At 41.9% G+C, this 14342-nt stretch overlaps 1 protein-coding gene across 5 annotated transcripts in view; it reads right to left on the bottom strand.

Moving 5' to 3' along the window:
• Nucleotides 1–668: 668 nt before the first annotated feature.
• The window catches only part of IDO2 (indoleamine 2,3-dioxygenase 2), a 46918-nt gene continuing 33244 nt past the window's right edge, over nucleotides 669–14342 (bottom strand). For all 5 annotated transcript variants that reach the window (XM_036838558.1, XM_036838559.1, XM_036838561.1 and 2 more), the window contains 3 exons: nucleotides 9099–9150; nucleotides 3123–3271; nucleotides 669–1847 (listed from right to left, as the gene is read on the bottom strand). In XM_036838558.1, the coding sequence (XP_036694453.1) occupies nucleotides 1492–1847; nucleotides 3123–3271; nucleotides 9099–9150 (557 nt within the window). In that variant the 3' untranslated portion in view covers nucleotides 669–1491. The remainder of the gene's footprint in view (nucleotides 1848–3122; nucleotides 3272–9098; nucleotides 9151–14342) is intronic.

Raw genomic sequence — 14342 nt, forward strand, 5'->3', positions numbered from 1 at the left:
CTGAAACTCTGACTTAAACAGTAGGCAGAGAGGACCTCATCGGACCCAGAGTTTCCCTTGGTCCACTCAGACCAGATGCTCTTGGCCCCTTCATGCCCACCTCCCCATTTTTTTTACAAGGCCACGCCCTGGGAGAACGTGGGACAGTAGGAGCCTTCCTGGCACCCCAAGAAATATACTGGTTCGTGACTTCTTACCAAGGGTCCTGAGCATTGAGGAGAGTCCAGGAACCCCTGCCCCGCCCGCCATGGCACTGAAGAGTGGAGATTGTGCCTACACCACTGGGCAGATGCTCTGAGCCGGTCTGGTAGTCGCCCAACATTCCTGGGGGCTGTGGGAATAAGTCAATGCTTCTCCAGGTGGCGCGATAGGACCTTGAGGGCTGAGCATCTTTTCTGGCTTAGACAGGATGAGGCACGCTGAGGGCGCCATTAGACCACTACCCACGTAGGGAGGGGGCCTGCTTAGCAGATGCTAACTTGCCCACCTGCCCGATGATCAGTTGCCTCTCCCTGATGCTGTGATATAGATCAGCCCTCCGGAATTTAGAACCAGCCCAGGGACATGTGTGTGCACAGTGAGGGCAACCCTAAATTAATGGAATTCATCCTAAGATTAACGTTCTCTAGTTTTCTACTGCCAGGTGGAGTGAGAGCTTGAGATATAAACCAAGTCAATAAAAAGTGACATTTATTTGCACACGACACGTGTGGATTTCCCATGTATTCCCATTTCACTCATTTACTTCCAAAGGGTCAATTCGTTCATTTTACAAATGCAAACTTTCAGCGTAAGGAGAAAAAAATCATTCTTCTAAAAAGAAAGAAAGAAACCAAAATAGAAAGTACAAATTTCTGAACCTTGTGGCTAAGCCTCACCCGTTCCCATATCATTAACTTCTCGTTTCCACACTGGTGATTCTTATCATCAGCTTCCTCTTCCCTTCACGTCTCCACTGGAGCATCTCCAAACTTCTGTCCCCAAATTCTGCACACGTGGGGAGAGAGGACTGTTAAATCCCTGCTGTAACCCCTAAGCCAGGACTCAGTATGGGCTGAGTAAGTCAGTAAGTGAACCAACGAATGCAGGAATTTAAAAAAAATTTTTTTTTTTGAGAAATCAGCAAGGTGATCTGTCCACAAGCAATTTTATTTGATTTGTGAAATTATGTTGGTTTTCTATCACTTGACAAACAGAATAGGGGTACACTCACTCCTCTGTGGGGTTCTGAATGAGGGGCTATCCAGAACTGTTTGCTATTAACCAGTGATCAGGGAGGGAAAGACAAGTTCCTGGTCATGAAAATTCTCTCAACATAGGAAAAGATGGTGTTCTGTGGAGCGAGAACATGAACAGGTCTGAGGTCCCTTTCAGATTATTCCAGACTATTCCAGATTATTCCTGGTCCTCATTCCCCAGGCCCACCTGGTGTCCAGTGAAAGGAGGATAAGGAGAGACCTGGGTGGTATTGCTGGGGAGAAGGGCAGTCTCTTAGCCACTTTGGTGGAGGATCGCCTCTAAGGTCTTATCCCTGACACTCTTCAGGAATCTCACGACTGCCGTTCCACCTGTGCCCCTGTCTTCTAAGGCCTGAGGCGGCCCCGGGAGATGGCTCGTCCTCCTGCCCTTTGCTTTGGGTGCGGCCGTAATGAGGTACTTGGTCACCATGGCGAGGTGATAGCTGCGCAGGGCTGCCAGGGCCTCCACGCACTGGTTATGGGCTGTCAGAAGCTCGCTGTTTCCAGAGGACAGGATGTGGTCCCTCAGGGAAGGAGCGGAGTGAATTTCTTCTATGAAAGCCCTATGGGAAGGAGGCATGTAATCCCTCATTCTGTGCAGAAAATCAGCTGAAAGAAACAAGGCAGAACAATGTCATAAAACAAGGCAGAACGATGCTGTATCTCCACGTGGAAAGGTAAGAGAGCCTGTCCGCCTTTCCAGACATCAACACAGCAAATGCTGCTGTTCTTCTCCTAACTGTTCATCCTAATAGTGTCCAATCAACTTGGCTGGCTCTTTTGTGTACAGACATCAAATCCTCCAAATGTAGATCGGAGATGAGGAAGGAAAAGCAGCAAGCCCATCACAAATAACTAAGATGGAACTAGCTCTACCAGCCAAGGTATAAATATTTATCATCTACCAAATGTGGGCAACATATCTTGCTAGTGACATGAGGTATATCTACAAATGTAAGGCATGGACCCTTAAACTGCTGAGCTAAATACTCTGCTGAATTTTGTTTCCTGAGTGCTTCGTTTTGGAGGGAGTGCTAAGGAAGAGGAAAGTAATAGAGTTCCTAAGGACAGGAAGATAAAGAATGATCAACTGTTTCAGTAATAGCCTCTCGAAGTCAAATTGTTTAAAAATCAAATCAATAGATCTTTATGGGCAATACAGGTAGACGAGAGATCATTTATAGGAAACTCATTATGGGATTAATATTAGGCATGGTACGTCAACTACTAACCTCATCAAATCAAAAGTCCATGAAAAGTGATCATAGTTCTATAGAACAGACTTTTGTGGATGAGACTGGACCCTATGACACCGAATTCTAGTTATTTATTTTTTCTTAATCCAACTTGAAAACTCTGTACTAGGAAGTGCCTTTTTGCAGCTGTTGAACATTAGGCTTGATGCTGGCAGGTAAGGAAAAGAGCCATTTCAAGCTTGTAAAATGGCAGAACCCCTCTTCTGGTCTAAATAGCCTTGGCTTGAGGCCACACCATTTTTACGGAATGGGCTTCAGGGGAGGAGCCTATACCCATCCCCAGCTACATCCAGACGTGGCAACATAGTATCACAGCCCTGGATCTGCAGATCTCTCCCCCACTCCACAGAAGCAAGCTACTGCCTAAGGACCCAAACAAAGTTACAGGGAACAGCTGGAAATATAGGAATGTTTTAAGATTTGGAAATAAAACCCAATATTCAGCTGAGCTCTGATACTAATTGGCTTGACAGTCACAGATGGCAGGTGCACAGTCTCCTGGTTGATCTGGAGAAGTATAGACTTCCTGATAGTTTCATTTACACTTGGACGTATCAGTTGATAAAAACACCACTGTTCTTCCTCCCTGTTAAGGAAAAAACAAGAAAAAGAAAAACGTCCGACTTACCACTCTCCTTGCTGTGACGAACACCCAAGAATTCATCAAAGGCATGCAGCACTGAGCTCTGAGCAGCGCTCGCGCCAGAGTAATTCAGGGGCTCTTTGGAGACGCCTTCATATAACAACCCCGCAGGCATTGCTGGGTTATCCTTCCAGCTAGGCAAGAGTAAAAGTCAGAGAGAAGAAGTGGGTGCTAGGGGTTAAGAGTATATTTTCTGATATGGAAACAGAGATTAAGCAAGAAAGTGAACACAGTTTCAATGGCAACTTTAGGGCAAGAGGCTGCATATCTTTGTAGGATGTGTACTTAAGCATTATCTTGACCCAACTTCCTAACAGGCCAGCCCTTCTCTTTGCTCATATAAAGGACTGTTCCAGAGAAGTAAAAGATATTTAGAGAGAAATCGTTGGCATTGGTCCTACGACATATTTTTTGGAAAAATTCAATTATAAAGATGACCTCAGTGCTAATCAACAGGAACCATTAACATAGGTCACATTAAACTTCAGTTCTAAATACTACCTAACTTCATGGGAATGCCTTTATCAGATAGTTTGTTGATGGCAGGTGTTAATAATAAGAGTAGCAGCAAAGAGAACACAATACAGCTATGCAGGTCACCAGAATCTACAGTCAAGAACAGGAGGAAGGACCGGAATTAAGGCTCAGATTAAATGGTTTTTCCTTCCTTCTCTCTCCTCTCTTCTCTTCTTTTCTCTCCTCTTCTGTCGCCCTGATTCCATGTCTTCATCTTTTTGTCCTTGAGTCCCCCTCTTCCTGAGTCCCCAAGCCACTTTACTCAGTTCGCTGTCTGACTTTTTACAGGGTCTTGAACAGTCACAGACTGTATGTGGGTGACTCCACAATGAGGCAGTCAGCAGCGCCAAGAACACACCACATCTGCCCTCACGATGCTTTACAGTTTACATATCACATTCACATCCATTTTCTCGTTTGTCCTCTTTGGAGTAGATCAAGGCAGGCATTTTTAAATCCATTTTACAGATAAAGAAACAAAGACTCAAGGCACTAAGTCTCTAGGACCACGTTTTTAGAGAGAGAGGGAACCAGAACTTGACCCCCAAACTTGTCATTTTCTAGTTTCACTTCCCAAGACCACCGACGTGTACATTTCTACTTTTACTAAAGAACAGAATCTTTTTCTTTTATTGCCGGGAACCCTGCTGTTAATGGTTTTAAGTAACAGGCTTATGTTGATGTCTCTCCTTTTTCCTGTAATTCTACAAGTCATTCTGCTGGAGAGAAGGGAAATACACACATCACGCACACACAAAAGCCGCAGACAGACTGCTCAGCTCGCATCCATGACCTTTTCCAAATACTTCCCTGAGGTAGGAAATGCTATTGTTTTCATTGGGGGCTGTTTTGCGTTGCCTGTTCTGTGGTTTCACTGGATGAATATCGTAGTGGCCTTTGCAGTTGGAGCAATATCACCATGGAAAGAGATGACAGATGCACAGCAGGGCAGGGGACAATTTGGAGGAGACCAGGGAGGATTCTGAGTCTAAGATCACAACCTGCTGTAGCTCTTCGGAGAGGGCGCTCTATCTTAAGCAGATATGGAATGGAATCTCAGCTTTGATACTTAGTAACTCTGAGCCTTGGGTGAGTTAATTAACTTCCTGGAGCCTCAGTTTCCTCATCCGAGTAATATTAGTATCTACCTTACTGGGTTGTGAGAACGAATTAAAATAATACCTGCTCCGTGCCTGAAAAATATTAAGCATTTGATAAATATTAGCCATTTTATCATATTATTCACAGGGAATTTTAACCTCTGCTCCCTCCTTTCATTATTTTGTAACTTTGTACAAACCCTTCTGAGTCTCAGTTCTCCTGACTTGTACCTACTTCCTAAAGCTGCTGGAAGAATCAAGTGGATTCCACAAAGGTCTACTGACTCATCAGAGTTCAGGACACTGGTCCAATAAAATTTCTAAGCAACATTTTACGAGGCAGAAATATTGAAGACCAGACCACTGTTGTGTGGTTAGTGGACCAAACACAATGGCTGTACCGGTTCAGAGTTTTCTCTGTAATCCTGTTGATGGTCTCATAGAGTCACTCTGGTCTCCTTCTCTAGTTCCTTCCCTTCATGACCACTTCTAAGTGCTGGACACCCTCAGGACTCATTCCTTGGGCTTCTCACTACTCTCACTTCCCAAGTGATCTCATCTAAGTCTCTTGGATTTCAAAGCCAACTATATTAGGATTATTGACGAATGTGCACCTGGACCTGGATCTCTGCCCTATATTCCAGAGACGTGTATTCAACTGCCTACTAGACATCTCCATGGGAGGGGACACATCCCAAACTGACCTCTCGATTCCCCCCTTCCTTTTGCCAGACTTGCCCCTCCCCTGTCTCCACCTTCAGAGAAAGGAAAATGGCAGCTCCGTGCTTTCCATGGATCCGGACACACACCTAGAGTCCTCTCTGACGGACCTCGTTCTCTTCCATTCTACGTGCAATCCAAGAGCCGATAACTTCAATCCACAACCAGAACTGACTGTTTCTCAATGCCTCTGCTGCTCCTGCCCTAGTCCAGGCCACCACCCTGGATTGTCGTCAGAGTTTCTTAGGTGCTTCCCTTGGTCCATTCTATTCCCCACTCAGAAGACAGAGTGACGATTTGAAACGTAATACAGCTCATGTCATTCTTCTCAAAACTTGCCCATGCTGCTCATCTCACTCAGAAAAGGAGCCAACAAGCCTCTACATGATCTGGTCCCCCCATCGCTTGTATTTCTCATTCTCCCCACATTTACTCCACGAAAGCACTGCTGGGCTCGGTGCAACTCTTCCTCCAAGACTGCTCCCACCCCAGGGTCATTATGATGCTTGTTCCTTTCAGGCCGGGCAGGTAACTGGGTGTCTTGCTCCTCATCCTCCTCACCTCCTTCACATTTCTTCTTAAACATCCTTTAGAAACGTGGTATCCGCAGATCACAATAAATAAAGAAGAACTATGGCTACCACCTCTAACACTCCATAATGCTCTATGATCCTACTTTACATTTTCCTGTATCTCTTATTGTTGTAACACATAGAGTATGGTATTGCCTTTGTTATATTTATTTATTCATTATCTGTCTCCCGTGATTAAAATGTAAGCTCCACAGAAATGAAGTTGCTGTTTTTACTGCTCCATTCCCAGCACCTAGAACTGTGCCTGGCCTTTGGTCAGCCCTAGCTAAATATGTGATCAATGAATGAATGAAAAAATAGCATTCTAGAATTAGGTATTATAGATCTAGATTATGTAAATCCAAGTGTATTTGTTGAAAGGACCTGGCCAGCTTAAAAGAAGATGATAGAGAAAAAAAGAACGTGAAAGTTAAAAAAAATAAAAGGAAGGCATCTACTTTCAAAACCCATATTCTCCACCTATGATGAGATTAATATGAGGAAGAAAAATTGGGTTTCTCTGAATAGCCCAAGGATTGCTCCCATGCATTCCCAGGCCCAAACTGCTGTTTGTGAAGAAAAGGAATTATTTTCCTTACAAATCTCTGTAGGCAAGTTTATTTTTAACATTTCTTGCAGCATATTCCTAGCAAACCCCAGAAAAGGGGAAGTTTAAACAGAAAAAAAAAAAGAAAGGAAAAGAGATGACTTTTATCCATAGGGGCTAACTTCCCTGAGAAATTTGACGTGAGTGAGAAATAAAGTGACTATGTTTCATTTACAGATGGAATTTCGTAATGCTCCTAAATAAAAATGTTTTTTAAAAAGTCAACAAAAATAATAAGTCAAGCATAAGACAAATCAAGAACACAGGAGCAGATTTAGATTTTTTAAAACAACCCTACTGGGAACTCTCAACAATCCAGATGTTTTTGGCCACCAACACATTTAGGATTGGCTACTGGCCACTTAGCTTAGCTATGTGGGAAATAATTTTGAGGATCAGAAATAGAAAGGAGGCATTTATGTAGATCACAGATAAAATGCATCACTGACCCAGAACTTATCTTAATGAAAATGAAGTCACCCTTTGGTATCCATTTAACTATGATAGATGGAATTCTAAAAATGTCGTCCCAAAATTCCCATTCTAACTCCTAGAACTATTAATATGATAAGACAGCATGCCTGTCGATATGATATATTATAAGGCAAGGCAAAAGGGACCTTGCAGGTGTAATTAAGGTCACTAACGAGAGACCTTAACATAGGCAGTTATCCTGGATTATCTAGGGGAGCTTAATCTAATCACACAAGACCTTAAAAGCAGGGAGTTTTCTCTGGCTGATGACAGAAGGAGAACTCTGAGAGTTCTGAATTACCAGAAGGATTGGAAATATCATTGCTGAATTGGAAAGGATACTGGAGGCTTCTAGAAGCTGACAGCAGATTCTGCCAGGAAAGAATGAGAGACCTCAGTTCCCAACCCACAAAGAGCTGATTCTACCAAAGACCTGAATGAGTTTGGAAGTGAATTCTTCCCTAGATTCTCCAGATAAGAGCTCAAGCCCAGCAGATCCCGACTTCAGCCTTTTGAGACACTAAACAGAGAACCAAGCCGAGCTCACCCGGACTTGTGACCTACAGGATTGTGAGATAATAAATGAGCCTTGCTACGTTGTGGTAATTTGTTATGGAACAGTGGAAACTAACCCTAACTCAGAGAGCAAACTGAAGCACAAGGAGATTTTCCAGAATTAGGTCTTCCTAAAACGCAGTCTATTTAAAACGTTTTGGAAAAATGGCCTTTTTGTTCTCCCCTCTAATCCTACCAAAGCCTGTCTGCATGTTTTGCTTAATATTTGTTGCTAGAATCTCTATTTTACAATCAGATCTTTGTATTGACCCTGACTACATGCAAAAGATACGGAGAGCAAGAAGAGTTCTACAGGATGAATAATCCCTTTGTTGGGGTTTCAGGAGTGAAGGGTACATAGGAAGGTCTAAATTCTGAGATACGCTCTCAATTCCATTCCTTTGCTCTTTCCCTTTCCTTCTCTTTTCCCCATTAACCAGGTACCTGTTACTCTCAAGTTATTCTCTAGAAACTTTGCTTCCACTCACTACCCCTACAATGAGGAGTCCCCACCCAGGCTGGCCTCCCCTGAGACTGTCTCACACTACAGACCTACCCAATCTAGAGAAAATACTTAATACACATGGTCACTCCCTTCGTGCACCCATGGAATATACCACTAAATCTACTGATGAATCAATACATCTATTGATGTTGGAATTCGGCATGACTCTTGCTACATCCAGACACAGCTTCATATTCTTTCTACCAACAGCGTTTCAGGCACCTCCTAGTTATCAAGATGGTGCTCTAGATGATGTCTATTTCACATTTTCACCTCTTCCATCCATCACCTCCACCTTTCACTCTTCACCATTAAAACAAAAACAAAAACTTAGTTTCTCTCAGTTAATGTGAATAGGAAAGCAATCTCATTAAAACATGTCACATTATGACAAATGTATTTAAAATAAGACATGTATCTAAGAGTAGAGTTCTCTATCTGGAGAAATTGCAGGCCAGGTGACCAAAGAAGAATACCAGGAACATGAAAAAATGTCTTTGGGGTAGCTATTCCAGGAATGTTAGAAGGAAGCTTTTAAGCTACTGCCTATGCCTCCACCTGCCTGGATAACAGGCAGGAGAAAGGATATACATAATCGAGCTTTGTGGGTGGCACACCGGGCTTTTTTCCCCTCTGTCATCCAGTGGTTTTCTAAGAAAGGTGAATACATTGAATCTAAAGTGATGGCCTCAGGACAATTACTCTAAACTTAAATATTCATCCTTCAGTGTCATTTGTCATGCAAATGATACCCCACTTCTTTTATGCAAGAATGGATCCAGGTGATTCCTTTGTTAGCAAGGGTTACTTGGTGTGTTTCTTCCTCTGGGAAGTTTCTGTCTGTTTCTCCCCTCATAAATCTGGGAAAGGCTACAGATGCCTCATGCAGGAAAAGAGTTGAACTATACTTACCCAGAGAAGAAGATCCGGATGACTGAGTAAAATATGTCTGGATCTACATAATCTGGAGGAGCAATCAAAATGTGAACTTTACTACAGGCAAACTAAACAATTGGTTCCATATGCACGGGCTCTGCTGCCCTCCCGGGACACCCCCTCTATCTGATCTGCACAGAAACCTGGAGGGAACACAGCAGCAGGAGGGGGAGGAATGTTCCCTTTGGTCGCCCCCCTCACTGGCGGTGACGGGAGGGTTAAACGGTTCCAAATGCTGCCTTTTTCTATTTGTGGTTACTTCCCTCTTCTGCACTTAACAACAATCACCAAAAAGAGAGGTCAAGGCCATCTTCAAAAAATTAATATTTTAAACAGACAGAGAGAATGAAAGAATGTGGGAAGCAGAAAGGAGAAAAGCAGAGAGAAAGAATCTGCTCTCTTCAAGGCTTTCAGAAGACAGGACCACTGAAGCCCTGGGTGCATTTCTGTGTAGTCAATAAAGGGCAGAGAGTGGGGGATCCTCTGCTCAGGCTCTGCTACACTTGGTCGGACACAGGCTCACTCACCTGCATTCATTAGTCCGTGCAGCTCGTTGTGTGTGTGTGTGTGTGTGTGTGTTGTTGTTTTTGTTTTGGGGGGTTTTTCTTTTGACGGCGCCACATGTGGGATCTTAGTTCCCCAACCAGGGATCCAACCTGTGGCCTCTGCATTGGAACCACCTAGGCTTAACCGTTGGACCACAGGGAAGTCCCTGTGCAGCTCATTTTGAATCTAAGCCAATGCGTGGGGATAACTGATCCCACTAGCTTATTAACTTGTGTGTGTAAAGAACCACGTCCTCACATTTGCACCGAATTTCTTTTCATCCACTTTTGAACGTTATTCTCTCTTCTTCTTACAATGGGGCCCCTCTGGGAGCGGACATGTTTCTCTCATCCAGATTCCTGTCTCTGTCTCTTTGTTTCGGAGAAAAAAAGAAACATCTTTTTGATGAGACCTAAATAATGGCATCTCTATGCCATCAATTTACCTTTTCCACCGTCACACCTGGTCTCTGGTCCTCCACCTCTGTCTTCTCTGAAGCCCCCTGGGCTCAGGTAACTCACATCTCCCATCAGCCTCAGGGCTTCCCAGGGCCTCTGAGGGCCGTCACATCCTCCCTACTCCTTTGCGACAGCATCCCATGCGCTAGACTTTTCTCTGGGCCCTATTTCTGGGTCTTTCCCATTTGGTGCTCTGTTCCCACAAATATGCTAAGTACTGTGTACAAATTTTTGCTGAAGCAGTAATGACTGGAGATAATTTAATGTTTTACCCAACTTATCGTATTTAAGGAGGAAAAGCCAAATGATTATTTCAGTAAATGTGAGATAATTTTTTTTTTTTTTTTTGGCTGTACCACATGGCTTACAGAATCTTAGTTCCCTGACCAGGAACTGAATCCAGGCCCTCGGCAGTGAAAGCGCAGAGTCCTAACCACTGGACCGCCAGGAAATTCCCAAATGTGAGATAATTTTGATGTAAAATTTTCAATAGATATAAAAAATCCATTCATGATTAAGACAAACAAAACATTTTAGCTAATTAGGAATAGGAGGGAACATCCTTAAACTGATAAAAGGAATCCACAGAAAGCCTCCAGTACATGTTATACTTAATGTTGAAATATTAAAAAAGTCTTATAAAATGTCGGACAAAACCAAGTATCAGTAGGTCCATTCAACACTGTGTTAGGCATCCCCTCACCTGAAGAATAAGAATAAAAATTAAAAGAAAAAAGTTATAAGTATTGTAAATGAAAAAACAAAACAATGTTTTTGGAATTATTGGCTAGAAACAAAAATATAAAGTAACTATGAATAAAGCAAAATATATCTAAATCTCTTATCTTGAAATAAGCCAAAGTAATTTAAGAAAATGTGTGTTTGTTCACGGACAAGAAAACTCAGTATCAATATCTAGGAAAATAAATGTATCTAAAGAAGAGTTTTTTGTTCTGTTTTGTTTATTTTGTTTTTATTGTATATTCAAGTATTTAATGTAATTACTGATATATTTTGGTTATATATACACTTTTATTTATTTTCTCTTTGTCTCATACTCTCTGTTCCCTTTTTTCTTCTTTTTTGGCTTTCATGAATAAAATGTTTTAAATTATTTTATTTCCCCCCTTATTATCATTAGTTTCCCCCTCTTAATGCTATTCTTTTAGTGGTTATTCTTGAGATTACAACAGGTATCTTTGATTCAATAGATCCACTAAAATTAGTACTTTTACCACTTCCCAATCAATACAAGGTCTGTAGAATACTTTATTCTATTTAACCCCTTTGCCTTTTGTGCTATTGTTATCATTTATTTTATTTCTACATACATTTTAAACCTACATTATTATTGTTGTATAAAGTCAATAATCATTTGAATTTAACCACATAGTTACTGACCGTCCCTTGTTCTTCATTCTGTCCTGTATTTCTGTGCTTACATCTGGAATCTTTGTACTTTTGCCCAAAGAACTCAATTGAACATTTATTTTAGTGTGGGTCTTTTGGCAATAAGTTTTCAGAGTTTTTATTTGCCTGAAAATATCTTTGTTTTAATTTCAAATTTGAAAGATATTTTGGCTAGGTGTGTAATGCCAAATTGGAAGTTATTTTCTTTCTGCACTTCAGTGGTATCATTCCATTTTCTTGGTTTCTTTTTTTTCTGTTGACAAGTCTTCTTATTTCTTTAAACAAGAGTTTTCTATCTGGATAAATTTCAGGCCATGTGGGAAGAGAAGAACACCCAGCAACATGAAGACGTGATTCGGAGAGCACGTTAACGTCTTTACGTTAGTCTCCACCTGTCCATCTGCCCTGATCAGAGGACAGAAGGACCAGATAGAACATCAAAATCAGGTCATTTTTCTCCAAATTAATATACAGATTTAATGCAATTTGAGCGAAATTCTTAACAGAATTTTTTGTTGCGATTTAACAAGCTGATTCTAAGTTTATATTCAAAGCAAAGGGTCAAAGACAGGACGCGCGCCCCTGGAGAAGAGGAAGGTGAGGGGGATTTTCTCTACGTGAAAATGAGAAATACTATGAAGCTATGGTTCATTTAAGACCGATGGTTTTGGTGTGGGGAAAGACAAACAGATGATGAAACGGAATAGGGGGCCTGGAAAGAGATCCAATCATTTAAGAAAATCTGATGTAAGACAGTGTTAATATTGTAGACTACTGATTATTCACAGAAGGGAAATCGAATTTATTTCCTATGTCATACTGTATAGAGATAATAATCATATGTGTATTAAGGGGTGAAAGGTGAAAGACAGACAACATCAACTACAGAAAAAAATGTAGAAAAATATATCTATGACCTCTGATTATGAAATTATATCTTATGCCAGATTTCCTAAAAATAAACTGTTACAAAAGAAACGAGAAATACTTTGACTATATTCAGATTAAGAACTTCTGCTTTCAAAAGGCAGAATGAGACAAACCACAACGTTTGCAATCCATAACTAACAAAGATCACCCTCCAGAGTGTACCCAAAAACTCATTAAAGGCAATGAGTAAAAGATGAAAGACATTTCCAAAATTAAGGAAAGCCATGCATTTCACAAATCAGGGACACGCGTGATGAGCACGCAGGAGCACGGGCCCTTCCACCCCCATCCCAGACACACAGAGAGTTAACTCATTAGAAATCAGGGAAATGCAAGAGTGACATCATCAGCATGGCAGAATAAGAGTTTTCTACTGTCTTCCCCCCAAAGAACATTGATTTAGACAGTCACCCGTGGATAAGACAGCCTTTGTGGAAGTCCAGGAGTCCAGTGAAAGGTTCCAGAACACCGTTGGAGCAAAAAAAAAAAAAAAAAAAAAAAAAAAAAAATCTAAGATTGGATGCACTGAAGAGGGTAAGAAGAATATTTCACTTTACCCACATCACCCTTTCCCCAGGGCAGCACAGCACAGGGCCATGAGAGACCCTCTTGGCACACTCTTGAGGGTGGCAAGACTGAGCCTTTGCAGATAGGTAGCAAGCAGGTACAGTGGGACTCTGTGGGATTAGGAGAAAGCAAACACACTTGAGAGTTTAGCACTGCCCTAGGGGAAGCAAAGGAAGAATGTCAGCTCCTGGCCTGGCTTTGCAGGCTCAAAAGAAGGCATGCACGACGATGAGGACTAGGAATTCTGCCACTAGAGGGAGCAAGAAGACTGGAGCAGGTGTATCCATAGAAAGTGTGAAAAAGCCTCAGAATCCCTCCCTACCAGGGCTGACGGAAGGTATTTCTCTCCCTAAACCAGGTAGAGAACATCTATTAACGCGGGGCTGGTGAAGGACAAGAGCCACATAAAAACTCTTGCTTCTGGATCTGATGTGTGTACACTTGGGCTAAGAAGGGCAGTTCCTGAAAGCCAGTGTCATTATCCTACAGGGAGCATAGAAGATCCAAGCAGACACCTGAGTTAAGCCTCCCCCCTTTCCTTCCCTGTGCCTTCCTAGAGGAGTGGAAAAATGGCCCCATGGACGGCAGTTTCTGCCCCGATGGCCAAGCCCAGGTGCACTTAGTGGATGGGTCTAGATGTCTTCCACAGTTGCTGTTGCTATTGTTCAGAAAAACACAAAACATTTTGGTCAAGTATCTTGTTCTTTTAAATCTAAGTGACTCTCAAGAAAAATACAATGTCTGCTTTTGATTAGTTCACTCTCATCTCATGAACATTTTATCATAAGCATTATTTTTGTTTTGCTTGGAAAACCTAAGGAAACATGCTTTTTCAACTTTTCAGGGGTAGGGATTTAGGTTTTATACTGAGAAGTGGCCTTTAAACAAAACAAAACTCAGCAAATCCTTGCTTTGGGTCAGTACTAAAACCACAGACCCAGAATCACTGCAGTATTTTCACATGACATTATTAATGTTCATTATGGTCATCCCACTCAGGAAGGTAAGGCAGTCAATGCTCCATTACTGACACCTAAAACAAAGCACTGTAGGTGCATAATTGAACTATACATCTGATGGACCTGACCACCAAACTGTGTCTTTCTTGGGTAATTCCCACTTTTAAAGCCACATATTTCCACTGAATGTCTCACCATCACCTGAAATGTGACATGTTTCAAAGCAAGTATTGTTTCCTTTCCCCGTGTTCCCTATTTACGTTGAAAATCAATCTGCCAACCAAGCAGAACTTGATTCAGTCTTCCAAATAACAGATCTTTGCCAGAGGCCTCATGACTTTTTTCAACCA

Source organism: Balaenoptera musculus, chromosome 21 (genome assembly GCF_009873245.2).
Source record: "Balaenoptera musculus isolate JJ_BM4_2016_0621 chromosome 21, mBalMus1.pri.v3, whole genome shotgun sequence".
Lineage (NCBI taxonomy): Eukaryota > Metazoa > Chordata > Mammalia > Artiodactyla > Balaenopteridae > Balaenoptera > Balaenoptera musculus.